The sequence below is a fragment of the Choloepus didactylus genome, chromosome 7, assembly GCF_015220235.1.
Source record: "Choloepus didactylus isolate mChoDid1 chromosome 7, mChoDid1.pri, whole genome shotgun sequence".
Lineage (NCBI taxonomy): Eukaryota > Metazoa > Chordata > Mammalia > Pilosa > Megalonychidae > Choloepus > Choloepus didactylus.
In genome coordinates, this window is record NC_051313.1 from 10,845,314 (window position 1) to 10,870,887 (window position 25,574).

The following is a 25,574-nucleotide window of genomic DNA, read 5'->3' on the forward strand; positions in this document are numbered from 1 at the left end:
CCAGTGCCCATTAAACACTTACTCCCCAGTCCCCTTTCCTCCCCCAGTGCCTGGCAACCACCAAGCTGCTTCTGTCTCTATGGATTTCTCTAGTCTGGAGATTTCATTTAAATGAAATTGTTACAATTTGTGACCTTTTGTGCCTGGCTTCCATCCCTTAGCATAATGTTTTTGAGGTGCCTCCATGTTGTAGCATATGTAAGTACTTCATTCATTTTCACAGGTGTATAGTATTCCACTGTATTGATATACCACAATTTGTTCATGCATTTATGTGGCTGTTTCCACCTTCTGGCTCTTGAGAAGATAGCTGCTGTGAACAAGCATGGACATAAATTTGCTGAGTCCCTGTTTTCAGTTCTGTTAATGTACCTCAGAGTGGAATTGCTGGGTCATTTGGTAATTCTATGTTTAACTTCTTGAGGAACTGCCAAACTCTTTTCCACAGTGGCAGAATCATTTCTCATTCCCATCAGTAATGCAGGGTTCCAATTTCTCCATAGCCTTGCTATCACTTATTATTTTATGTTTTTTTCTTTTTTTAACTTTTTAATTTATTATATTTATCCTAGTGGGTATGAAATGGTACCTCACCGAGGTTTTGATTTTCATCTCCTTAATGATTAATAATATTGAGCATGATTTACCTTGTTTTGATTAATGACTTGAAGAATCTTTAGGATTTCATGATTAAGAAATAAGAATGAAAACAGAAGAACCAAACATTCAATCCAGGAATTTAGAAATATACAAATAGTACAATTTAAGGAAATCAGAAAGAAGGTATTATAATAATATAGATACAAATATAGCAGAAATTGATACTTTAGAAAACATAAAAATGATAACATTTGTAAATGAATCAAAGAATTTGTTCTTTGAGAATCAGACTGTATTAGTTAGGATAACACTGGTTGCTGTAACAAACAACCCCCAGATCATTTCTCTCACAGTCTAATGCAGGTGGTTCCAGGTCTGCAGGAAGCTTTTCTCCACATAAGGGGTTCAGGAACTGAGGCTTCCTCTGTCTTCTGGGTGGTGGCAGCACCGTCCCCTAGGTCCTTGAGATCCTCTGTACTCAGCTGATAAAGAAGACAGCAGAGAAGGCACTTCTTTAAAAATCTCAGCATGTTGCTTCCACTGACATTCCATTGGCAAGATAACACCTGAAAGGAAAGGGAGCTGGGAAGTGTGGTCTTTGGCTGAGTTGTCAGTTCCCAATGACAAGACTGCTCTTTGGAAGGGGTGGCATTGATTTTAGGGGACAAATCACCATCTCGGCAATACAGACTGACTAACACAATGACAGTTGCCCCCTTTCCCCTCACACACTGTCAATAGTAGGTCCAGATAATTTGGACCCCAAATAAATGAAGTAGTCCCTATTTAGCAGAAAGCAAGTTTGTTTGATCACAGTGATGCTTGCCCTAATATGGATATCACTAGTAATTGATTTTTTGATCATCACTAACCTTGCTGAAACATGGGGCAGCTTTACTATTTTCAGGATTTTATTATTTTGGTCTTTAATTAATTTTCACCCAATTATTCCTGGCCTGTGCTCTTAAAAAATGAGAATAACTCATGACCAACTCTTGGGAGATTAATTGTGACATCCCCAATGGCCAGTAATGGAGGATTAGTTGAAATATACTAAAAATCCTCCACCTCAGTGCACAAAAGTGAAAATTCACTGAAATAAACCCAGGATGCATAAGTAGCTTAAAATGAATCACAGTTTTTAAAAGGAGACCCTTCTAACTTGCAGATACTTAGTGTTGTAATTTTTTTGTTTGATTTTTTATTGCCAGAGCAATGCATGCTCATTACATAAAAGTTAAAAAATACAAACAAGTAATTGAACATAAATACCCATAATCCCACCCACTAACAATATTCAATATATGCCTCTATGTGAATAGTCACGAAAAAGAATCCTATTTTCGTGTTCCTTTGCAATCTCCAATTTATGAAGGTTATGCTAATTTTTCCACCAAGATGGGATCCTGTTGTGTGTGTGGAGTGCAATATTTGGATAGTCTGTATATGAGTTCCTACAACTTTATCTACTTTCTTGGCCATATGGGAATGTGTGGGATAACCTACTATTTTTTTTTCTCTATTTCTAAAGTATATTTAGCCAGATGTAACTATTCTGTGCTGTTTTGTGAAAGCAGAAAGTTGAAGAAACCTAAATGGACAGCAAGCATTAAATCAAAAATGGTCGAAGGAACTAGGTTTATCCTGGAAAAATTAGAAGTAAATATCTAGGAGTCTTTATTTATTTGAAGAACCAAACATGAAAAGTGTTTGTTTATATTCTCTGCTGTTGTTGGAAGTCTTTGAGAGGTCCCAATGAAATGGTGTTTCAGTTATATCATCCTAGATAGGAAATGAGAAAGCATCCATTTATGACCAGATAATATTGGTAAACTCGTTTTTATGTCACTGACAAAATCCCTTATAAAAACTGCTCTTTCAGCTTTCATTCACAGCTGAGAAACTGGAACTCAAAAAAGATGAGATAGTAAGACCTGAGTCAAGCTTTATAAGTTGTCTTGCATAAAAAGAGAGAAATTGAAACCATTGTTAGGGAACCATCTTTTTCCTCTTTTTGAAGTGAAAACGTGTTGGAATTCTCTCCAGGTACCCTTCAGTACATGGCACCAGAAATAATAGACAAAGGCCCCCGAGGCTACGGGAAGGCAGCTGACATCTGGTCTCTGGGCTGCACGATCATCGAGATGGCCACCGGGAAACCGCCCTTCTACGAGCTGGGAGAGCCACAGGCAGCCATGTTCAAGGTCACCTTCCCCGTACCTTGGAAACAAACATAGAAAGCCTTTGCTAGCTGCTGGGGGTTCTGTCTGTGCCTGTCGCATCCTGCATGGGGAGGTACCACCTTAGGGAGATGAGCTGGCAGAGACTGTATCCAGACTCCAGCATCGTGCAGCTGTTTGATGATTTGGGGCAAATTACCTGACCTCCCTGTTCCTCAACTTCCTCACCTGTGAAATGGGTATAAATATAATTCCTGGCTAGAGGAGTTTGGTGAGGCTCATAAGAAATACGATGTGCAAAAGCACATAGCGCCCAACACACAATAACGTCTAAGTAATTATTATGAAATTTACATATTATTATTTATAGAATGATAAACTTATATAGCTGTATAACAATAAAAAAGATTTCCTTAGAAATTTTTCTCTGTACTAAATAACATGAAAACATTATTTAAGAAAAAACAGATTTTAGAAGGGCCACAAGGTGGAGAAAATTCTAATTGTTATAAAAACACCATTTATTTAATTTGAAAGTACTTTTGAGTGTCTCTTTTAAGGTAGGCGATTTGAGGCGGGGAAAGTATTCATGAATCAAGTCATGGGGGAAAGAACATAGACTTTAAGGGAAACAAAATGTTCAGCTCCCAGATCTGCCTTTTCATAACCACCCTTTCTGAGTGTCGTCTCCCTCACTGGTGTAACAGGGAGAATATGGGTTGTTGGGAGGATTCGATGAGCTTCAGAAATGGAAAAGCCTAGAATAGTGCCTGGCACGCAGCTGCTGTGAGCAACCCCGTGTCTCCTTTACAGATCTCTCTTGTGTGTAGCAGTGCTAATGTGCTCGTGGGTTCTAAAGCTGGCTACTTTTGTAAGCTAAGGACTCTGCCTGCTCATTGGTGAAGTCAAAAAAGCACTCGGTAAACGTCCCGTAACCTGAAGGAAACACATCCTCTCTCGCTTGGAGAAGGGCCGGGAGCTCGTTGCATCTGATTTTGGCTCTTGTTGTGCCATGGAAGCCGGGGCTCCAGAGGTAGGCTTGCAGGGTCTCTCTCAGAAGACCCCTTGTTCTCTGTGCATTCACGTCGTAGGTGGGGATGTTTAAAGTCCACCCCGAGATCCCCGAGTCCATGTCGGCAGAGGCCAAGGCCTTCATCCTGAAGTGTTTTGAACCAGACCCCGTCAAGAGAGCCTGTGCCAATGACCTGCTTCTTGATGAATTCTTAAAAGTTTCCAGCAAAAAGAAAAAGACGCAGCCTAAGCTTTCAGGTATGTGATTGCATGGAATGGGTCAGAGTCGCTAAATCCCGAGCTTTTAAGATGCAGGGTTTTTCCAGAAGTTGAACTAATTTTATCTGCTTACATGTATCACTGGAAATGGATATAAATTTTAGCACAGTGTTCTCAGGCATTCCATTCTGGTAGCAGGGAGCCGTTTTGGGTTGGGACCCCATACATAATAATCTTCCATCGTATGGTTAGCAGGCAGCTAAATGTGTCAGCCTCTGTAGCATTCTAGCCTTGTCAGTGTGAGTTAAAGTGTGAAAGGGGTGAAGCAGAGCCTTTTAGAGCCGAAACCTAAAACTACCACTAACAGGCTATGAGAGTTTCCCAGAGCTATTAAACTTCCAAGCCACCGAGATAACATGCTTTTTTAAATTTTAGGCAGTAGAAAATACCTGCTGCCTCTTAGACAATATCTCTGTGAATAATTAACAAACAAAGAAAAGAAAGATAAGATTGTCAGCTATAAATAAAATAGCAATGCAAATATGTAAGTAAGTGGTCTTTTTGCCAGAATTTCCATAACTCTTTTCAGAAAGGGGTAAAAAATAGATGCTCCATTTGTTCTTGGCATCTTCGAGGCTGCCACTGGATGAGGACAGGCAGATTGAATGTTTGGAAAGGACATTGATTGCATTTCAAACTTTCGCCTTGTGCTGAATTCTCAGCTTAACAACAAACCTCCCATGTGCTTATGCTACTGTTTGCTTTTCTTTCCACAGCTCTCTCAGCTGGATCAAACGGTGAGTTTGTTTTTACCTGTGTCTGTGGAGCCAAAGGCTCTAGACTTCCCATCAATAGCTCCATCCTCTGCTTGCTTCCGGGGCAGCCGTTCTGGGTAGTAAGGATATTTGCAGCCAGAGGCCTGGCTGAGCTCATTCCTCCAGAAACCACTTGCCTTTCTCCCCCAGGAAGGAGGCTTACACTGTTTCTCCCTGAATGTGAGGTGGTGACTGTTCATTTTGAAATCTTCAATTTGAGAGGAGTTCATACTTTTTTATCTGGGAGCCAGTCGGTCTCTTACCAGATTTCTTGTGAAAAATTCCAGTGCCAGACAGCTTCCTCTTTCCTCTTGGAGTTGTATGTTATCTCTGTTTTTAGTTGACTAGGAGTAGTTGTGGTTTTGCTTTTTAACATTGGTCTTTGCAGACCATAACTAGGAAGGAAAATTTGATCAGCTAATGCATTTCAAAGAGTAACAAAAAGAGGGACACAGTTTGGGGCTCTCCTGAGTTGGGTGAGTTGTTGATCAAACACTGCAGGGGCCTTACCGTCCCTTGTGTATGTGTTTCCACGGGCCGGGGCGGGTTCCTGCAGGTTCCCCGGGTGCCTCAAAGCCACTCAGCCCAGAGTAGAGGCCCACTAACGGGGTGTCCTGGGCACAGCCCCTCCGGTTCTCCTCCTTCCATTCTGAGAGGAGAGGAGAGGAGAGGCCCTTTCCTCCTCTGGGTAGCCTTGACTTTTTGGGGTGGGTCCTGCAGTGTCCTCTGCCTTCTGATCGGTCTGCTTGGGGGTCAGAAAATGGGCCCCACATATGCAGAAGTCAGTTCTGATCCCAGCTGAGCCACTTCTAGTTGTGTGATATGCAGCGAGTTTCTTGTTTCATCTGGCTGGTTTAGCACCTACTTCATCTTGCTTTTAATTCACAGATTTGGTTCTGAGAGCCATGTAAAATAATAACCCAGAAGAGCCCAGAGCCTCACCCAGAAGCTCAAGCCACAGTACTTTCATCCCTCCTCGGAGGCTGTGTTTTACTTGCGGAAAACAGATTCCTATCACACGCACGTTTAACTCGCATGCACTCATCTGTACACACGTGGGAAGACAGAGCCAGAGAGAGGGCAAGCAGGAAAGTGATCCTTTAAGCAGGAAATTCTGCCTCCAAGTCTTCTGAGTGAGGGTATGCCTCAGAGCGCGCGATGGGGGAGGTAAAACTGCTGAGCTTGGGGTCATCGTGACCCCCGCAAGTCCCTTACCTTCCGTGCTCAGGGTGACTGCAGAGTAATTTGGACTCTGCTCTGACTTGAGAATCTAACCCCACTTAAAAGATGTGACTTGGTTTGACAGAGCAGCTGAGAGGATGGTGTTGGGGTCAGAGCTGGGGTCACCTGTTGGCTGGGTGGCCTTGAAGGTCACTTTCCCTCGGTCACCGCCCCTGTCCTGCAGGTACAGTTCGACCACCTGCTCGGAGGGTCGTTGTGAAGGTTCACTGAGGTCACGTGGGTCAAAGGCCCTGCCCACATGCACCTCCTAGGTGGTCACTGTTGCTATTTTTTCCGGCCCCCTTGGCTGGCTCTTGTCTGCCATGGCTCACCGGCTGCTTCAGAACTGCTGACCACAGCCCACGGGTCCCCCCGCCTTTCCCGAAGGGCCCCCACTGCCGCTCCTCCCTCAGAACCTCAGCCAGGCCTCCTGGGTGCTCTGCATCTCTTTATACCTCCCCACGACCTGTCATCCCTGCTCTGCCCCCTCCCTGAGACGTTGGTTTGGGCCTGGAAAGAACAGGCAACCCCCAACTCCCTGCCCGACTAGCCTGTCAGAATCCTCAGCTGAAGGTACCGTGACACAGGGGACATGCCTGGTGACGAGTCCCTCCTCCGAGGGAGGGCTTGTTCTTGGGGTCACAGAGAACTTCATGGCCCTAGTAATTCAAACCAGGAACTGAGGCCTGGTCTGACTTGCCTCCTGGGTACAGGCGAGCATCCGACAGATTTCCCCAACTCGTCCTTACAGGCCGTACCCCTGCTGCTGCCCAGAAGTCAGGCCACTGGCTGGCCTCTGCGACCCCTACAAGGACGGTGCCCAGGCCTCCCAAGAGGCGGGTGGGAAGGCACTGAGGGGACCCCCTTCCCCTTTAGAGAGAGAAGCACAACAGGCTCGTTCTGGGCTCCCCTCCCAATCCCCAGGCACAGACCTGGAGGATTGACTAATTCATTTAATCCAGTAAACGTTTATTGTGCACTTACTGTATGCATAGGAAATGTGCTAGACCCTAAATGTTTAAGGATGGTAAAAGTAGAGCTTTTAGGAGCTGACTTTAAGGAGCTGTCATTCTTATAGGGGAGATACACAGGTTAACAAAAAATCAGCTACACTGTGGTATGATTTAGTCTGCCCGGAGGGAGCGGCACAGGGGCAGAGAATGATTGATGTCAGTCTGAGAAGTGGGTTCGAGGAAGCCTTTGCTGTGGGGCGGCACCTGGTGGGTCAGGATGGCTGCGAGTTTACCGGGCTGTGGGAAGTGGGGAGCCAGGTGCTGCCAGTCCTGGCATGAGTCCGTGTCAGGATGTGGGAAACCCTCCGATGCATCCTGGGACCTGTGGTGGCTCAGCAGCCTCAGCGCTTAACATGCTGGGGGTGGTGGGGGCACAGATCTCAAGGGGCCCCTTACGTGCTGTCCCAAGGAGTTAGGGGAGAGGCAGGGGAGCCAGGGGAGAGCTCCAGCTGCGGTAGTACAGACCAGCACTATCCAATACAACGTCCTGCACGCATGGAAATGCCCTGTGTCTGCATCGTCCAGTGTGGTAGCCACTAACTATGTGAGGCTAGTCATCGCTCGAAGCATGGCTATGGTGATCAAAGGCCTGAATTTTTATTTTAATTTCATTTAAACTAAAATTTAAATAGCTAGGGGCTACCACGCTGGACTGTCGACTGTTGGCAGGTGCTTCTGACAGCTGCGTGAAGGATGGTTTACGCAACCCAATTTCCCAAGCCATACCAAGCACTGGGCACCAGGGGTACATCAGTGACCAACACAGGCCTGGGTCCAGCCTCATGGGTCCTGGGGATGCTGGTAAAAACCCCAGAGTCTAGGGATGGGACCCAGGAGCCTCTACTCTTCAGTCAACAGCCTGATGACTCTTAGACTCGCCGACGTGCTGGGCCATTGTCTGAGGCTTGGGTGACAGGAGGTGGGAGACAAGAGGCAGGAGACGCGGTGCTGGGACTGGGCTTTGGCCCCAGACTGCCCTGGAGAAGGAGGCCCACGAGGGTCCCTGGGGCCCAGGAATCACTTTTAAGATTTGAGACCACCCTCATGGTGACCAAAGCAAGCTAGGAATCCTCCCCCCGCTCCCCCCCACACACACACTTTCCCAAAGCAGGGATGTGTCCAGTTCCCTGCACTTAGTGCCATCTTCCTACCGCAGACAGGAGCGCCCGGCGACCTGGGGACCACGGACGAGCCTCTGCCCCTCCCCATCCTTCCCTCCCCATGGCCTCTTTGGGAATTCCAGATTCACAGCCCTTCCCATGGACCCCTAAAATGGAGTGATGGGAATCACATCTCTAGAGACACTGCTTTGCCACTTCCCATCCTCAGAGAGGGCAAACTACAAGGTTTCCATCCCGCCACTTTTGGGCTTTGCATGGGCCAGCCCTGGGGCCGAGGGCTTTGCAAATAGTTGGCAGGACATTGGCATTCAGGCTGCAGGGACCAGAAATCCTGCTCTTGGCTCTCTGGGTTCCCAAGACCCTGATCCCAGAGGGGCCCGTGGCCTCGTGCCATCCAGAAACTGTCAGCACACTCTTCTGGAAAGAATTCTACTTGAGCTTCTCCCCATTTACAGTCAGAACCACCACGGAAGGGCACCAGGCTTTCCGATTTGCCTGGAAATCTTTTGCAACATGAGAAGCTAGAAAGACCAGGAGTGGATTTGATCCTGTTTCCACCACAAATGTATAAAGCTGCCAGCCTGGGTCCCCTTTTCTCCCTCTTCCACCCCTTCCAGAAGGGAAAGCCCCCGTGTCCTATGGAAGGCCATTGCCCTTCAGGCCCTGCACCTGCACCCCTGCCACCTCCCGTCGCTTCTCCAGGCCCTCCCGTGTGCACAGGCTCCAGAGACATGAACGCATCTTTCCCTGACACTGTGTCACCTCATGGGCCAGCACCCCAATTTCTGCTCCCCATCATGGCTCCACGATGCAATGGATGGTGTCTCCTGGTCTTCCCCTCTTCCGGTGTCCACCCTTCCTCTAGCTCACTGAATCTGCTCTGGGCATTTAGTGAAACCCAACAAACCCTCTTCTCAATTTACTCTGCTTCTCAGCGGCTTTTGGCCCAGCTGGTCCCTCTGTCTCGTCTCCTCTGTGGGCTTCCATGACACCCCGTTCTCCTTGTGGTCCTCCTACCTCGCGGTCATTCTCCTTTGCTGCCTCCTCGTCCTGCTCTTCTCCTCTAGACAGTGGTGTCCTTGAGGCCTGGGTCCCGGGCCCTCCTCATCTCTCCCTGCCTGTGCCATCCTCTGCTTTAACTGTCCTCCGTAGGTGGAGGGCTACTGAGTCTGAATCTCCAGCCCTCCTCCTCCTCCGAGCTCCAGACCCACAGCCAGTCGCCTTCTTCATTTCCCAAACTGAACTGTGAAATAATCCCCTTCCCCCCTAAGGAAAACTTTCCCTTCAGCCCATATTCTCCTCTGTCTTAGTCTATAGAGAGTACATTTGTCCATCCATTCTCTTTAACTGGAAACCTCGGTTCATTATTGATTCCTTCCTGTTGGCCACCCAGCAGATAGTAAATGCTCATAAAATACATGTGGGGTGAACGGATGCATGGGTTGGCCTAAGAGAGAAGGGGCCTCCAGCTAGAACCAGGTTTGCTGATTTGCAGTCAGGGAGAGGGTGTTTACTGCTGTTCACACAGGACCTTCCCAGCACCTGTGAGTCCTGCGTTCCCTGGAGAAGCTGTGACACAGGCACTGGCTTCCATCCGGAAGCATATACTGTTTTACCTCATTAGACCTCCTCTTAGACTGCTGGTATCCATAGCAACCCTAAAATCTGCAGGTCACTGTGACACAGGCCTTCTTGTTACTGGGCAAGCCAAGCACATCATGCAACCAAAAAACCAGAAAGCATCAAAATTCAGGTCCTTAACTCTCTACTTCTTAATTGCACACATGCGTGCACACACCCATGCATGTGTGGTAGGAGACCCTCAGCTGTTAGCCTCCAGATAAAACTTAATCTGTGTATTCCCAAGAACCGTCCATCCCGCCTTTGAAATGCCCACTTCCACTTCTGAATGTGACCTGCATTTTAAGGGCATCACCCGTCTGTAAACTGCAAGGCCTTCACCGAGACTCGGATCAGCAGTGAGCTGCCCTGCGGGCAGGACTTTTGTCCCTTCCTTTCAAGGGTGAATGGCTACTCCAGCAGGCCCAGAGAAAGTCAACCTCTTCAGCTCTTTTGCCGCCAGCATTATTTGAACTTTAGGGGCTTGACCTCTCACTGACAATGAAAATCTTGCTCTCAAGCCTCGGAGCCCTCAGCAGGCCAGGCTCAGCAGCTGCTTTGCCCAGTTGGAAGACTGCTCACCCTTAACACGGCTTGTACCATCTCTAAAGCCAAACAGCACACCACAGACCCTAATGCACCCCAGAAAATGTGCTCTCATAGCAGCTCCTTGTTTGGCAACCCTGGTAAAACATTTCTCCTTTCAGATGACCTTACTGTTACCAGCAAGGAAGAGGCCACATCTGCTCTCTGATATGGCAGCATTTCTTAAAATGAGGGCCAGGAGACACTAGGCCCCCAGGCTGCTCCAGAAAAAAGGGATTCCAGTCATGGGAATTTGGTAAACGTGCATCCCAGGCGCTTTCCCCTGCCTCCAGTCTTCAGGGTGGACATTTGGTCTTTATATACTTAAATGGGACATTGTGGTACTGAATTGGTAGACACAGAGCAACTCTTCTTGGCTTCCCCTTGTCCCCACTTCGTAGACCGAGCCATCCATTCTGGGGTGACTTGCCCCTTACTCAAAGTAAGGACGTTTTCCCAGGGATCCAGTGTCCCTGGGCGCTGTGCATGTTTCCCTCTGCCTCCTTCCAGGGCAAACCGAGGCTCGAGCCCCTGAAAACCTACTCTCTTCCCCTGGCCTCCAAGTGGGATAGAAAAAAGAACGGCCTTGCCGGGTATCTTTGATACAACCAGCGGGTGGATGGGTCCTCCCCCAAGGCCACATGATGCAGGGCACTCCTGTGCTCGGGTGGGAAAGCCTTCCCAGGCCCTGCACGTGGGAGGGCGTCCCAGTGGCCACAGCTGCCGGGGCCTGCATCTCCACAGGCCTGTCACTTCCTGCCATAGGACGGGATTTTTTTTTCATTGTCTGGATTATTCCTCAGCGTGCCATTAGATAACTCAAGTTCTTGGTTATGTGATGTTTCTACTGATTGAGTATTTGCTTGTGAAAATATTTCCCATAACCTATCATTTGTTTATAAAAGTAATTCTTGGTTATTGAAGAGATTTTGAAAGAAGATAAGGAAATCATAATTATTACAAATGACTTCTAGAAATTACTATCATTAATATTATGGTATATTTTCTTCTAATTATAAATAGCATATATAATATACAGGCATGTAATTTTAAACTATTTAGATATATACATGCATATCACTTGGAACCTTAAGGCGTAGAGTCTAAAGATAGTGGGAGGGAAGGAAGAGAGGAAAGAGCTTACCCAAATCCGCATCGTGAGGGGAGCACATCTGCAACTCCACCAACTGTCCAGTCAGAGTTCCTGGCCCCCTTAATGGTTTGGGGTTGGGGTCTGCAGTCCCAGGGAGCAGGGTGGGAGCCCACTGGGAATCCTGCCTTTGAGCCTGGGGCAATTGCTGATTCACCCCAGCCCAAGAGGAGTTAGGTTAAAAAAGGGGTGGCAGGAACAGATCCCCCTTTTTGTAATTTTACATCTGCCTTCTCTAGTGCAGGAATATTGGGTCCCTTGTTGGGCAAAGATGCTTCTGGCAAAAATGACTTAAAATCAAGGTGGACCCTGTGGCCTGGACTCAGCATCCTCCTCACTCATGTCCTCTGCAGTGGCCCCAAGATGCTGAGGGGGGTCCCCAAGGCTCTGAGGACTGGGGATGAAACCATGAATTTCATCCTTTGCTCTATAGAGGTGAAAAACGAGGCCCTGAGGAAGTAAATGAGCTTCTCAAAGTCCCAGGTCGTTAATAAAAACGAGGGGCTGGAGCCCAGGACCCACCGAGCCTGGGGCTTGCTACCTGGTTTCACACTCCTGGGATGTCCCAGGCCTGGGTGCCCTTTCCTCCGACCCCCCGCAGGGGATCTGCTGAGCCAGCAGACGGGGGCCATCACAGTCGGGGACCCGCCTCTCGTGAAGTGTAATCGTGCCACTTACGGCAACGAGACAGTTGACAAATATTATTGCTGTCTTGCAATTGGTGCATTATTTTTTGCCAATCTTTTTTTTATCATGTCGACATATGCAGAATAAAGTGTGCCAGTTGAACCATCTTAAGTGTACGGTTCAGTGGCTTTAATCGCATTAACAGTGTTGTGCCTGCATCTTCACCATCCATGACCAGGACTTCTTCATCACTCCAGACGGAAGCCCTGCTCCCTTCACATAGTAACTCCCCACTCCCCTTCTGCATGGCCCCTGGTAACCTCATCTATTGAGGTCTCTATGACTCTGCCTACTCGGGGTGTTTCATCCAGGTGGAGCCATTCAGTATCTGTCCTTCTGTGTCTGTCTGATTTCCCTCAGCATAAGGTTTTCAAGGCTCACCCATGCCATGAACTTCCTTCCTTTTTATGGCTGAATGATAGTCCATGGCGTGCATATACCTCATGTCGTTTCACCATTCATGATCGATGGACACGGATTGCTTCCGCCTTTTGGCAACTGTGAATAACGCTGCTGTGCACATTGGTGTGCAAATAGTTGTTGAAGGCCCTGCTTTCAGCTCCTCGGGGTAAATGGCTAGGAGTGGGATCACAGGTCACGTGGTGATTCTGTGTGTAACTTTCTGAGGAGCTGCCCGGCTGTTCCCACCAGCAATGCGCGGGGTCCCACTTTCACATCCCTGCCCACCCTCGCTATGTTGCATCTTTTGCATAATCGTGACCCAGTTGGCGTGAGGTGGCTCCCGCGGTGTGAGCGCCGTGTCGTGTCTCTCCTGCCCCAGCAGAGTACCTCCGCAGCATCTCCCTGCCGGTGCCCGTCGTGGTGGAGGACACGAGCAGCAGCAGCGAGTACGGCTCCGTCTCGCCCGACACCGAGCTCAAGGCGGACCCGTTCTCTTTCAAGATGAGACCCAAATCCTGCTGCGAGAAAGACATCAAAGGAATGCGCACTCTCTTCTTGGGGTAAAGACCTGACTTATTTGGGTGGAAGAGGGAGGTTGTGGGTACATCGTTTTATGGAGGGAATTGTGACTCACGCGCATCGATCATTTCAGCATCCCAGATGAAAACTTCGAGGATCACAGCGCCCCACCCTCCCCCGAAGAAAAGGATTCCGGCTTCTTTCTGCTGAGAAAGGACAGCGAGCGGCGAGCCACTCTCCACAGGATCCTAACAGAAGACCAAGACAAGGTCGTGAGAAACCTGATGGAATCTCTGGCTCAGGTAAAGCCTCTCACTGTAGATGTTTCATTTGCCAAAGCAGGTGGATTTTACTGGCGCCATAAGCCCCTTGAATTGTAGCAGACCACGTGGAGACATGAGGAAGCTGCAAAGTTCATGAGCATAAAGCAAACCCACCCCAGAAGAAAGAGGCAAGTCCCTAACTTAGAGACTGCGTTTTTTGAATATAAGCTTTGTTTAAGTCAGAAACAAATTTTTCGTGTTGGGGAAGTTCCGCTAGTCCCTACAAGCCTCTTTGCCCCTTCATTTGTGTGTTTACTCATTCGATTGATAAACACATTGAGCCCTGATGCAGGTGAGTCACTCCTCCGTGCATTCTGGAAACATCAGCGAATAGAATAGAGATCTCTGTGCTGGTGGAACTCGTTCTGATGGAGGGTGATGGGCTGTAGATGACGAGCCTAATACTCAACTTGTGCAGTGTGTCAGAAGGCCATGGGTGCGGTGAGAAAACCACAAAGCTGGTCAGGGAAGCACCTGCTCCCTGGGAAAGTGCACGGGGATCCCATTCTCAGATCCAAGTGGGGATCATCCCCCAGCCCTGCCCGGTGAAAACAGGGTCTCCTTTCCCCAGCACTGAGCTGGTGACGGCCACAGCTGGGGCAGTGGCCCAGGCGTCCTGCCCACGTGACTTCCTCCAGACACGCCTGGTCCCGGCACGATGTTCATTATCCTCCTTCTTCGGTTCTTGGGGCAGCAGGGACTGGGCTGGCTGTGCCCCCAACCGGCCACGGCTTCCTTCTGTCTTTTGGGGTCATCTGCATGAATATGGTTCTTCCCTGCTTTCTGTCCTGGGAAAACAGCTGCCAAGGAATGGGGGGCAGCAGGGGACTCGGCGAGGCGCCTCTTCTCCGCTGTTCCTGAGAGGGAAGTGGACTGAAGCGCTCTCTCTCTCTCGTTTTACCATATAGCCTGGCTGATCTTTGCGTTGAGAGCCCCCATAAGCTGCTCTGCGCCTTGTTGAGCCTGAGGTTGGATTCTGTCTCATCGGGAATTCCCCAGTGGCCCCTGGGTGGACCCCATGGGAGCAGCCGACATGCCACCTGGGGGCCAGGAGGGTCTCTGGGCACAGGAAGCACTGACCTGAGTTCCACCCACACTCCGGGAACCCCTGACCCCAGTCCTGCAGCCAGCTGCTGGAGCAGTTACTCTGGCGCAAGTGAGGGAGGTGCCTGGGGCAAGGGAGAGCCGGGGGCGCTGCCCAGCAAGGGTGGGCCACCCAGGAGCAGAGAGGGCAGTCGGGAACCCCTAGCTTCGCTCCTGCCTGTCCTTCCTCTGTGGTGCTTTGGGGCTGAGAATGTGGCGGGACAGGTGAGGAGAGGATGGGTGTCAGTTGTCAAGCAGTCGGGCAGCCACTGGAGTCATTCATTCGCTCAGCAAACACTTGTTGAGCATCGGTATCTAATATCTCTTTCTTCCCCTACAACCAGAAATAGTGCTTTCCAGTCTATGAAATATTTTATGATGTGCCTTTACATTCAGGCAGGCCCTGTACAACAAAACCAGAACCTAGAGGGTCAGTCCGGTCCCCAAACCAGCCCGTAGAAGCCTTTTGATCTCTTAATGTCATTCTGAAATCACACATCCTTGTTGAGGAAGTTTAGAGGCTAAAGAACAGAGAACTCATTTCCAGAAGGATCTCTGGCTTGTACAGTGAAGCCTGCGGGAAGTTTCCCTGCCAATTGCTAGTTTCTGATACTCAACAGGTGCTCTTGATGCTGAAGATCTCACTGTTGACGGCTCACGAATGAGTTAACACCGAGATAGGGTTTAGGACTGACATGTGACAATTACATAGATGGATGGAATAGCCTGGATAGAAGAATTTCCCAGGGTGGAGAGCATTCTTTTGTAGGACAATGACACACACATCTGAAGCCAGAAGCGACAGGTTTTTCTGTTGTGAAAACAAAGTTAATGACAAAGAAAAAACACACAAAATGTTTGCTGTTTAAACAGTTGGCAAACATGTAGCTGATTTTTCACTGATAAGCTTCCAATTTCTGAATAACTCACATTTTTCCTTCTTGAACATATTTTCATGTTGTTTTGATTTTGCCTGTGATTCTTTGCTTTGGGTGTAATTTAGTTTTTGGTAGGAAAAAAAAAATAAAACAAAGTTTATAATTGTCCTCAGTCTGAATTTAAAATATTCCCTTCCTGATGGCTTTTAAGTTTTTCAATATAATCTTTTCTCATGGAAGCACAAGCATAATAGGAAGCTTCCTGGATGAAAATATATTGCAATAAAGAACTCTATGATGCATTTCTCTTTTAGTTTAATAGCATCCTAGAAATTGTAGCTTTCAAAGCCCAACTGAGGTATTTAGTTTTAATGATGCAGTGAGAAAATGTGCCATATGAGATAGAAGTGAGCACAATAAAAATCCCATTTGTTTCTTAAAGTTAAATGAGGATAAATAACATCCTACTAAATTTCCTTATAGTATGTCATGTCCCATGCTCAACGTAAAAAATTCAAATTGGGAGAGGGAATTTCTAATTGTTGTATTATATGTTTAATCAGTAAACATAGTCCATTGGCTCATTCTTATAACTACTTATGTCCTTATTGGGTAAAGGAGAGTTTCAAGGATGCAGTTTGAGTTGGGGCCTTTGGGTTGCAAGGAGTTGACACACTTTAATGGCATGTGCCATAGGTGGGCACACACAGCTGTGAGGGGAGTGGGCTCCCAAGGAATTCCAGCCCTGGAGCCTAGACGAGCTCACAGACTGAAACCAGACTGGGACTCCAAGGACTCCGGTTCCTGGTGTTTGCACATCTTCCCTCTGGCTGGGTCACCATTCGCCGCCTTGGTGGGCTGAAATCCTTCTGTCCACTTCCCTCCCCCTGCCAGTTGTCATCCTCAACTCTATCTTTTCTGCTTCCTTCCTTTTGACTGAACGTACTCATGCCCCCATCTTATGATTTCTCTCTCTGGGTAGACGTTGAACTCAAGGTACTTTGGCTTCTTGCCTGATTCCCTCTTTTGTTCCCAATTAAAATTTCCTAGGGCAAGAATCGTTGCCGCAGCCGGTGTGTAGGCTCAGAGCTTTGCCCATTTGCCCACATCACGGCTGTTGGCCAAGCTAAGGGGCAACTGCCCCGACCCCCAAAGCCTGATGATCTACTGGGGGTGGGGAGAACTATATTGTTTCTTTGGCAGGGGCATACTGAAGCCCACTTCTTCTCCGAAAGGGCTGCGGGCACGGTACAGCCATGGCTGATTGCATCAGGCACAGATTGACTTAGGACTTGTGGTTTTTTTCCTCAGGGGGCTGAAGAACCTAAACTCAAATGGGAACACATCACCACCCTCATCGCCAGCCTCCGCGAATTTGTGAGATCCACGGACCGGAAGATCATAGCCACCACGCTGTCCAAGCTGAAGCTGGAGCTGGACTTCGACAGCCACGGCATCAATCAAGTCCAGGTGGTCCTCTTTGGCTTTCAGGATGCTGTGAGTAGAACTTTCTGCCTCAAACTCAAGCTCTGATTAGACAGAAAAATCGGGATAAAACTTAAGCTCTTTCATCTTTTCTTTATTCAACCATTTCAACAAACCGCATCCTCTATCATGAGAAATGAGGGTTATTTCCCCATGTGTGCGCTTCCAAGAATTGCATTTGGTATTTTGTGTGTTTGCATTCTTTAGAGCTAGACGCACATAAAACTGAATCATCCTGGAAAATAGCAAAACTCGCAAACGTCTCCCGTGGCTGAACTTTGTTCTTATGAAATCAAGCGTGGGTCACTATTCATTGTCATGACTTTAGCAACATCACACACACACACACACACACACACACACACACACACACACGATGCACACGCAAGCACACACACACTTTCTAATTCCATGTGAGAAGCGCCATCTAGTGCCCAGCAGGAAAATGTAGTAACAGATTGGATTGGTCACTGCTAAAAAAAAATCTTTTTTTTTTTCCTTCAGTGTTTCTTTACTGCCCACCAGACCATTTTTGAAAACATGTTTGCTTTATAAATATTCACCATTTCCTATCCAACAGTAGACTTCAAAGTACTGAGCATCACTGAATGAAAATTAATCTGCACGACCTGATGAGAGATTGCTGAAAATTCTCTCTAAAATGGAGTTGCTAAGCAACACCAACTAGAAGCCAGTCTTCCTAAAGCCTGATAAAAACCCATCTGTGTTCTTGGATAAAACTTGTCTGTGGAACAAAAAAAAAAAAAAACCCTAAGCCACGCCCAGGCCTTTCTGGGGTGCAGGAGACTGAAATAGTTGGTTTTTCTGGGTGCCTGGGCTGTGAACACAGAAGCACTTTGCATAACTGTGTTTAAACTACAAGAGTCAATTCGCCTGTAACGCACTATTACTCCTGTGAAAACGAGGTCTTGTCAGTCGTATTTGGAGCACCACTCGATCCCTGATTTTGTAACCAAATTATGATCCTTCCGTTGATGTGGCTGACACCTGGTGGAAGCCACTTGGCCTCTGTGCTTTGCGGGAGGACGGGAGCAGACTCCTGGCTTGATTAGGGTCACAGAAACGAGAGCAGATGCTCAGTGAGTGCTCCATGCTGCAGGAACTTACATGGCAGCTGGGAAACCCAACCACCTGCAGGTAGAAGGAAATGGTTTAGCTAATTTGTCCTTTCCCACACATTTGGCTTCCAGCCTAGAGGTTGGAAAGCAAATGGGCCAGTGGAATTCAAACTGAGGGCTTATGAAATCGTGTGCTGGGTCACTCTTCATCATCATGACTTTAGCAACTTTACACACAGAGACACACACACATACACATACATACACACCTGCTCCTGCTCACTCATGGTCCAGGATGGGAATGAACCCAGAGGAGGGGTCCTACATAATACACTATTAAATGAAGAACTATGAGGCTTGGGAATTACTACAGAGGAACCCCCCCTTCCAGCTTGCATGCCTGGCTCTTGAGAGGAATTTTCCAGTTTAGGGAAAAATGTTTCACCCCACATTACTCAAAAAAGCAGGCAAATCGTCCAGAGAAACAAAGATTCCAGAACAGATCTGTTCTAGTTTGCTAATGCTGCAGAATGCAAACACCAGAGATGGATTGGCTTTTATAAAGGGGGTTTATTTGGTTACACAGTTACAGTCTTAAGGCCATAAATTGTCCAAGGTAACACATCAGCAATCAGGTATCTTCACTGGAGGATGGCCAATGGTGTCTGGAAAACCACTGTTAGCTGGGAAGGCACGTGACTGGCGTCTGCTCCAAAGTTCTGGTTTCAAAATGGCTTTCTCCCAGGACGTTCCTCTCTAGCAAGCTTGCTCCTCTTCAAAACGTCACTCACAGCTGCACTGAGTTCCTTCTCTTTGAGTCAGCTCATTTATATGGCTCCACTGATCAAGGCCCATCCTGAATGGGCGGGGCCATGCCTCCATGGGAATATCTCATCAGAGTCATCACCCACAGCTGGGTGGGGCACATTCCAAGCAAATCTAATCAGCACCAAAATGTCTTCCCCACAAGACTACAGCAAAGATAATGGTGTTTGGGGGACACAATACATTCAAACTGGCACAAGATCCAATTTGAAACGATTTCCTAGAACAAGGGGGAGCTTAGCAATGGTTCACTCCCTTGGGAGCAATTCCTGTGAGGAATTCCCCCCTACTGACTCCCTTATAAACTGGGGAATTCTGATAAAGATGGATCCAGGCCAGGAACTGAGCCAGCAGACTGAAGCTCCCAGTGCAGGGTTGCAGCGAGCCCACCTCCAGCAGACTGCAGCTCCTGACCTGGTGCCGGGAGCTCATCTATTTCCCATCTCCCTCCACAGTCTCTAACCAGGGCCTCTTTTTAATTAGAGGCCATGCCTACTAGCAATGAGTCAAATTAATCCAAATTTTAAATAAGCCTGTCTCAGCCTTATGACAAAAGTTTGCTTTAAAAAAGGTAATGTGCATGTCTCTTTCAGTGTCTACTTAAATATGTGAAATAGTATTAGGAATTTGAAAAAATAAATCCTTGCCCCAGAGGTTTTTGAGGTGAGCAGCCTTTCTGGAACATAACATGCCCTGCTTACAAGGGTGTGAACAAGCCAGGGGAGGACAAGGCACACACCGTGGGGTCTGCGAGAGCACACCCCTACTCTTTCCCCCTGCTCTGCTTTTCCAGGTTGCCAGGCTAAGCTGATGCACTCAGTCATGTCAACGCCAGAGTCATCACATTTGAGAGGAGCATTTACTTTTATTTAAAGCTCCTTAGACTCTTTCTTCCTCCTATACCAGCTCTACAATCCATGTTTTAAATATCATGAAAGCTGGAAGCTGCAAACCCTCAGTGAGTCCCACGGAAGAAACGTTCCCCTAAACCTTTAAACACTTTGCATTTAAATGATGTAGCTTCTTTGCCCCTGTAGGGCTCACTGAACTTCAGTTTGAAGTGGCAAGTTTTCGCATGTTTGTCAGGGATATAAAGACATTCTTTACAGTTCAATGGGAAGACCCCATCTAGCTATTTCTATGGCCAGAACTTCATCCAAATGCTCAGATTTAATGAAATTAAATTTACCAAAATTCTGGTTTGTTTGCAATTAAAAATTAAGGCAGACTAAATGCTGCTGTCGTTCTCCAGGTCAATAAAGTCCTTCGGAATCACAACATCAAGCCACACTGGATGTTTGCATTAGACAGTATCATCCGGAAGGCGGTGCAGACGGCTATCACCATTCTGGTTCCAGGTCAGAAATACGGAATTGCTCTGCAAATATTTAGCAGTTGGCATTTGAGATTACTGTTCTTCTGTCATACATGATGTCTCCTTGCTGCTGTTTTTTTTTTTCCCAAGTTGAAAATTTTTATTTTGCTAAAATGTGCAAATGAAATTAATACAACAATCCACACATTCAATGGTTTCTAAACATTTACCACCAATGGTTTCCATAAGAGGCTGTTTTCCTTCAGAATTCAGAAACAGTTCAAATGTTTGAAATTCTGTGAAAGTCCAACTTTTCCTCCTTTCAACCCAAATTGATTTTTCTTTCCAGAAGTCTTGCCTGATGCTTTCTTTGTTTGCCTCTCCATGTTGCTGCTTAATTTGATAGATTTCATTTTCCAGTTGTACAATAGTCCATTCAGTCTCATAATTCTTACTACCAGGGATACTCAAGTTGACTCCATTTCTCTCAATTTAGATCCAACTGTTAGTTGCATGTTCTTTTGCTGCCAATTTAAATCTTGTATGTGTTTCCTTAACTTCTGGAGCTCTTTCTGGGCACAGTCAATCATATGAACTAGATTTTCATTATATACTTTCCAGGCATTGCACCCATGCTGTGACATTAACTCCAGATTCTCAATTCGAACAGCCTGATGCTCTAACTGGGCTGTAGAATTGTTTACACATTCTTGACATGCAGTAATATCATTTTTCTGACCTGAGGAAGGAGCTGGAAGCTCATATTGTTTCATACTGAGTAATTCAATTGGTTGCTGGGCAGCAGTCTTTCAAATTCATTTCTCGTTATATCGGTTTCAAAAGCAGAATAATCCAGGGCTGTGAAGTAGCTCAAGTAGTTCTTTGTAGGATGGTTCCTGCGAGTTTTCTCCTCCACCAGCGCCACAGCTGCTTCCCACACACCAGGTGCTGCAGAACCTTGATCAAAATAGGGTAGCGCAGCCACCACAATCTCTCCAGCAACCAAACCTGTGCCCGCCATTCCAGAAATCTTAAGTTCGCCTGAGTTTTTTCTCTCCTTGCTGCTTTTAAGACCACATTAGCCTCGTCTTTTTTAAGCTTCTCAAGGCCACCAAATAAACATTAGTGAGGGCATACAGTCTGAGTAGTGGTCCACATGCAGAACATCAACCATGAGGGTTACAGATTGAATCATGTCCCCCAAACATGTTCAAATCCTAACCTCTGGCCCTGAGAATGGAACCCTATTTGGACCTGGGGCCTTTGAAGATGTGATTTGTTAAGGTGAGGCCACACTGGGACAGATGAGCCCTAACCTGATGTGACTGGTGTCCTTATAAGAAGAGGAGGACAGACAGACAGTGAAGACAGCCATGTGTTGGAGGCAGAGGTGAAGGTGTGCTGTGGATTGCCAGCTAACCACTGCCAGAACCCTGCAGACTTCAGAGCACACGTGACCTTACGGTCACCGTGATTTCAGACGTCTGACCTCCAGCACTGTGGGGAATAAGTGTCCATTGTTTGAAGCCACCCAGATTGTGGACTTTGTTATAGCAGCCCTAGGAAACCAAGACAATCAGTGAAGAAGACCTGATTCCTGGTCTTTACAGAGTGACCCAAAGAAATATGTGTTTTAATATGCAGATGTCAGTGCTCACAAAGCATTCCTCTGTCATCCTTACCAGTGGTTCCCAAGGCAGTCCATGCCTCTAGTCATGGAAGGGGCTCTTAAAATTGCAGCTTTCTGAGCCACTTGGCAGCTGTAATGAGTAAGAATTTGCTAGGGATAAAGCCCAGGAGTCTGATTTGAATTCAGGCCCCAGGTCATTCTGATGCACAGCCCAGTTTGGAAATCACAGGTCTAGACAGCTCCCCAGTGATGTTGGCCGAGGGATACAAAAGTAGTGTTGATTAAACAAGACCTTAGGGAGTGAGGACTGAATTCATACTTGCAGGCAAAACCTCCAAAGAGTTTTGATAGTCTACCCATCAATAAAAAAATCTCTTCCACCAGATGTATTTTAGTTTCCCTGGCTGCTGAAGCAAGTACCATGCAATGGATTGGCTTTAACAATGGAAATTTGTTGGCTTACGATTTTGAGGATGGGGATGTCCAAGATAGAGGTGTCCTCAAAGTGATGCTTTCTCCCAGAAGACTGAAGTGTTCTGGGGCTGGCTGTTGGTGATCCTTGGACCTTGGCTTTTCTGTCACATGGCAGTGCACATGGTGACCTCTCCTGGCTTCTCAGCTCCATTGGCGTCCAGCTTCTGGCTGCTCGCTTGGCTTCGCTCTCTGTGTCTGACTTTCTTATAAAGGATTTCGGTCCTCCAGATCAAAACCCAACCTCATTCATTAGGACCACACCTAACTGAAGTGACTTCTTGAAGAGATGTTATTTACAAAGGGTCTATACCCACAGGAATGGATTAATTTAACAACATGTTTTTCTCCAAGCCACCATAATACAGCAAGATTTCAATTTAGATGTGTTAATATGTAAATTAGAAACATGTTCTGCTTGTACATATATTCTAAAGCATTCTAAAACAGGCATTTAGAAGGGTAAGACCAATATGAAGTTTTTTAACATTCAAGTTATTTGTAAATGGGACCACAAACTTTTATGTCAGTCCTTCCAAGCTGTGGAATTAGTTCTCTCTCTTCTCTCAGAATACCTCGTTTGACTTGAGAGTGAAGTGTCAATCCATACGGTAAACATTAGTAAACTTTAGTTAATTCCTTTCTTCTGTAAAACAAAGGAAATATAAGTAAACGTTCTAATAAACCTGAGCACACTGTCCCCTCTCCCAGGGGCCACTGCGCCCGTCACCCTCCTTTCCCGTGGCTGCACCTTTGCGTTCTTCAGGTCTGGGTTCAAAAGATGCTCCTCAGGGCGTCCCAGTCTGCTGCCAAATCTAAAAAAGCCCTCCCCGCCCCCCACCACCATTATTCTCTCCCAGTGGAAATGATTTTTCCCAGTGGCGACCTTATCACAGTCTGCAGCTGCGTTGGTTTTCTTGTTCAGTGGGTGTTTCCTGCCCTGGAGGGGAAGCCCAGAGGGCGTTTGGTTTTGTCCCGTGCCTGGCATACAGCAGACCCTGAGAAATATTGGTTGGATAAGTAGATGAGTTTCACCTGACGATAACAAATTGGGGTGAAAATTTGCATGACTTAGGGAAAAAAACAATTCTAGAGAGACTTTGAAGCACATGTTTAACAGCTGGACCTGAGCCGAAGGAGCTCCCACTCTGAGGAAGTTGACAACTTCCACGCAGATGACTTCTCACGGGGTGAGGCCGTGTGTAAGGAATGTGCCGTAGAGGAGTGATCTGCTCCAAAGACACGAGGCTGCAAGGGAACGGGGTGTGGATCCGTGAAAAGGATAGACAGGCCGGGATTAAACGGGCAACGACTGAAATTAAGGCTGCCCACACGAGGAAAAGACAGCGGGATTATATTTGAAATAATTTCAATAGCATAGAAATGATCTGTCCATTAATTTTTTTTTCACTTTTATGTATTATTAGGACAGTAGAGGCTGCGAGGGGCAGAGCCCGGGCAGCTGCTGCAGGCAGGACAGACCTGCAGCCCAGGGGCCCCTCAGAACGGCCGTTCTGCCATAGCCGGAGGAGCAGGGCATTTGCTGCTGGGGCGATGCCCAGGGACGCCCCCACGATGTACCCGAAGCAGGCTGGTCCATTATTACCTTTCTCACCCTTCCACCTTTGCTAGGTTTGGGGCCAGGGCTCCTCGCCTCCAACTGTGCTTGAAACCAAAAGCCCACCTGGCTATGTTCACTCTTTCCTGCCCTTCGGAGTACTTGACGGGATCTTCCCAAGGCCTTGTGAGGGTATCCGGGTTGTTTGTTTTGTACTGGTGAATGTGGTCAGGTTTGTGAAAGCGGGGCACAGGGAAGCCTGAGCCGGAGTCTGCAGACGCCAGCTGTCCACGTCCACGGGTGCAGCCTTCTTCCCCCTCGGAACCTTTAGGGAGTGTGAGGTACCCCCCACACCAGCAGGCTCCAGCGGCGGCCCAGAGGCTGCTCCCAGGGCCAGGCTGGTGGCCAGGGGCTACCTCAGTCTCTGACCAGCACTCATCCTCCATGTCATGCAGAACCCCTGCCCGGTATGCAATGGGTGGCCCCCAGCGGGGTACCTGGCCCTCCAGGTAGAGGGCACCTGATAGGTGGGCACGCAGGCCTCAGGTCCTGCAGAGAGAAGGTCCACTGCCTGCCGGCCAGTGCACCCTAGCACTCAGTGGTGGCCTGCCCAGTGGCCAAGGTGGCAGTGTCGAGGCCCCGCTTCCGGAAGCTGAGCACCACCTCACAGGTGCACTGGTCGGCCTGCACCAGGTACGCGTCTGTCTCCTTCTCAGGGCAGGGCAGGGACGGATGGACCAATGTGCGGCCATGTAGGTGGGCTCCCTTGGCGGAGGGCAAGAGCGGCCACAGCCAGAGCCCACTGTGATCTCCTGGTGGAAAGGGAGGCAGGAGGTGAGGACGCCTGGGAAGATCTCCACCCATGAAAAGAGCACAAAGACGATCCCGAACCTCACCCCCCAGACATAGTCTCGAACCTTCCTGGTCTTCACAGCCTTGTGGGAAGCGTGAGCTGGATACAGCGTCCCGAGCACCAGCTCTTCCAGGGGACAGTTCATCCAGGACCTCATTCTGCTGACCGTGGGGGTGACCCCAAGAAGACACCCAGAGGGATGTTACAGGGGGCTGGGATGGGGGTGATGAGCAGAGGTGAGGGATTATTATTATTATTTTAATTATTATTATTTTTTAGTCTCTCTTTTAAAACTGATTGTCTAAATGCAGTGAAGGATCCTGGATTGTATCCTAGAACAGAAAAAGGACATTAGTGGAAAACTGGTGACATCCGAATGAGGTCCATAGTACAGTTAATAATATGGTCCCAGCAGTAATTTCTTAGTTTTACCAAGTACACCAGAGGTAAGAAGTTTACATTACGGGACACTGGGTAGGAGTATATGGGGATGCTCTGTACTATCTTTACAGCGTTTCTGTAAATTTAAACTTCTTCCCTAATCAGAAGCTCAAAAAGAAAAGTCAGTGGCCACACTGTTGGTAGATGTCTGTCCAGTTGATGGAGCGCGACGGGAGAGTGGCCCAGAGGCTCTCCCCACAGGAGGGTTTCAGCCCTGCTTGTTCCATCCGTGTGCCCTGACAGGAGTGTTTTCGTTTCCTGTGTTGCTCAAGCAAATACCATGAAATGTTTCGGGGTAAACAATGGGAATTTATTTGCTTACAGTTGTAAGGCTAAAAAAAAGTCCAAATCAAGGTGTCATCAAGGCGAGGCTTTCTCCCCTAGGACTGTGAGGTTCTGGGGCTGGCTGCTGGCGATGCTCGGTCCTTGGTTTGTCACATGGCTGCCTCTCTCGGTCTCTCTCTTCTCTTGGGGGTTCCATTGATGTTTG

General features: G+C 47.6%; 1 protein-coding gene and 1 pseudogene across 5 annotated transcripts in view; one reads left to right on the plus strand and one right to left on the minus strand.

Moving 5' to 3' along the window:
- MAP3K5 (mitogen-activated protein kinase kinase kinase 5) overlaps positions 1-25,574 on the plus strand; it is a 216,719-nt gene that overhangs the window by 177,118 nt on the left and 14,027 nt on the right. For 3 of the 5 annotated variants that reach the window (XM_037843559.1, XM_037843556.1, XM_037843561.1), the window contains 7 exons: positions 2,647-2,804; positions 3,872-4,049; positions 4,787-4,807; positions 13,004-13,184; positions 13,277-13,445; positions 16,739-16,924; positions 20,069-20,174. In XM_037843559.1, the coding sequence (XP_037699487.1) occupies positions 2,647-2,804; positions 3,872-4,049; positions 4,787-4,807; positions 13,004-13,184; positions 13,277-13,445; positions 16,739-16,924; positions 20,069-20,174 (999 nt within the window). The remainder of the gene's footprint in view (positions 1-2,646; positions 2,805-3,871; positions 4,050-4,786; positions 4,808-13,003; positions 13,185-13,276; positions 13,446-16,738; positions 16,925-20,068; positions 20,175-25,574) is intronic. The other 2 variants (XM_037843560.1, XM_037843558.1) reach the window with 1 other exon arrangement.
- LOC119539572 lies at positions 20,300-21,152 on the minus strand (annotated as a pseudogene).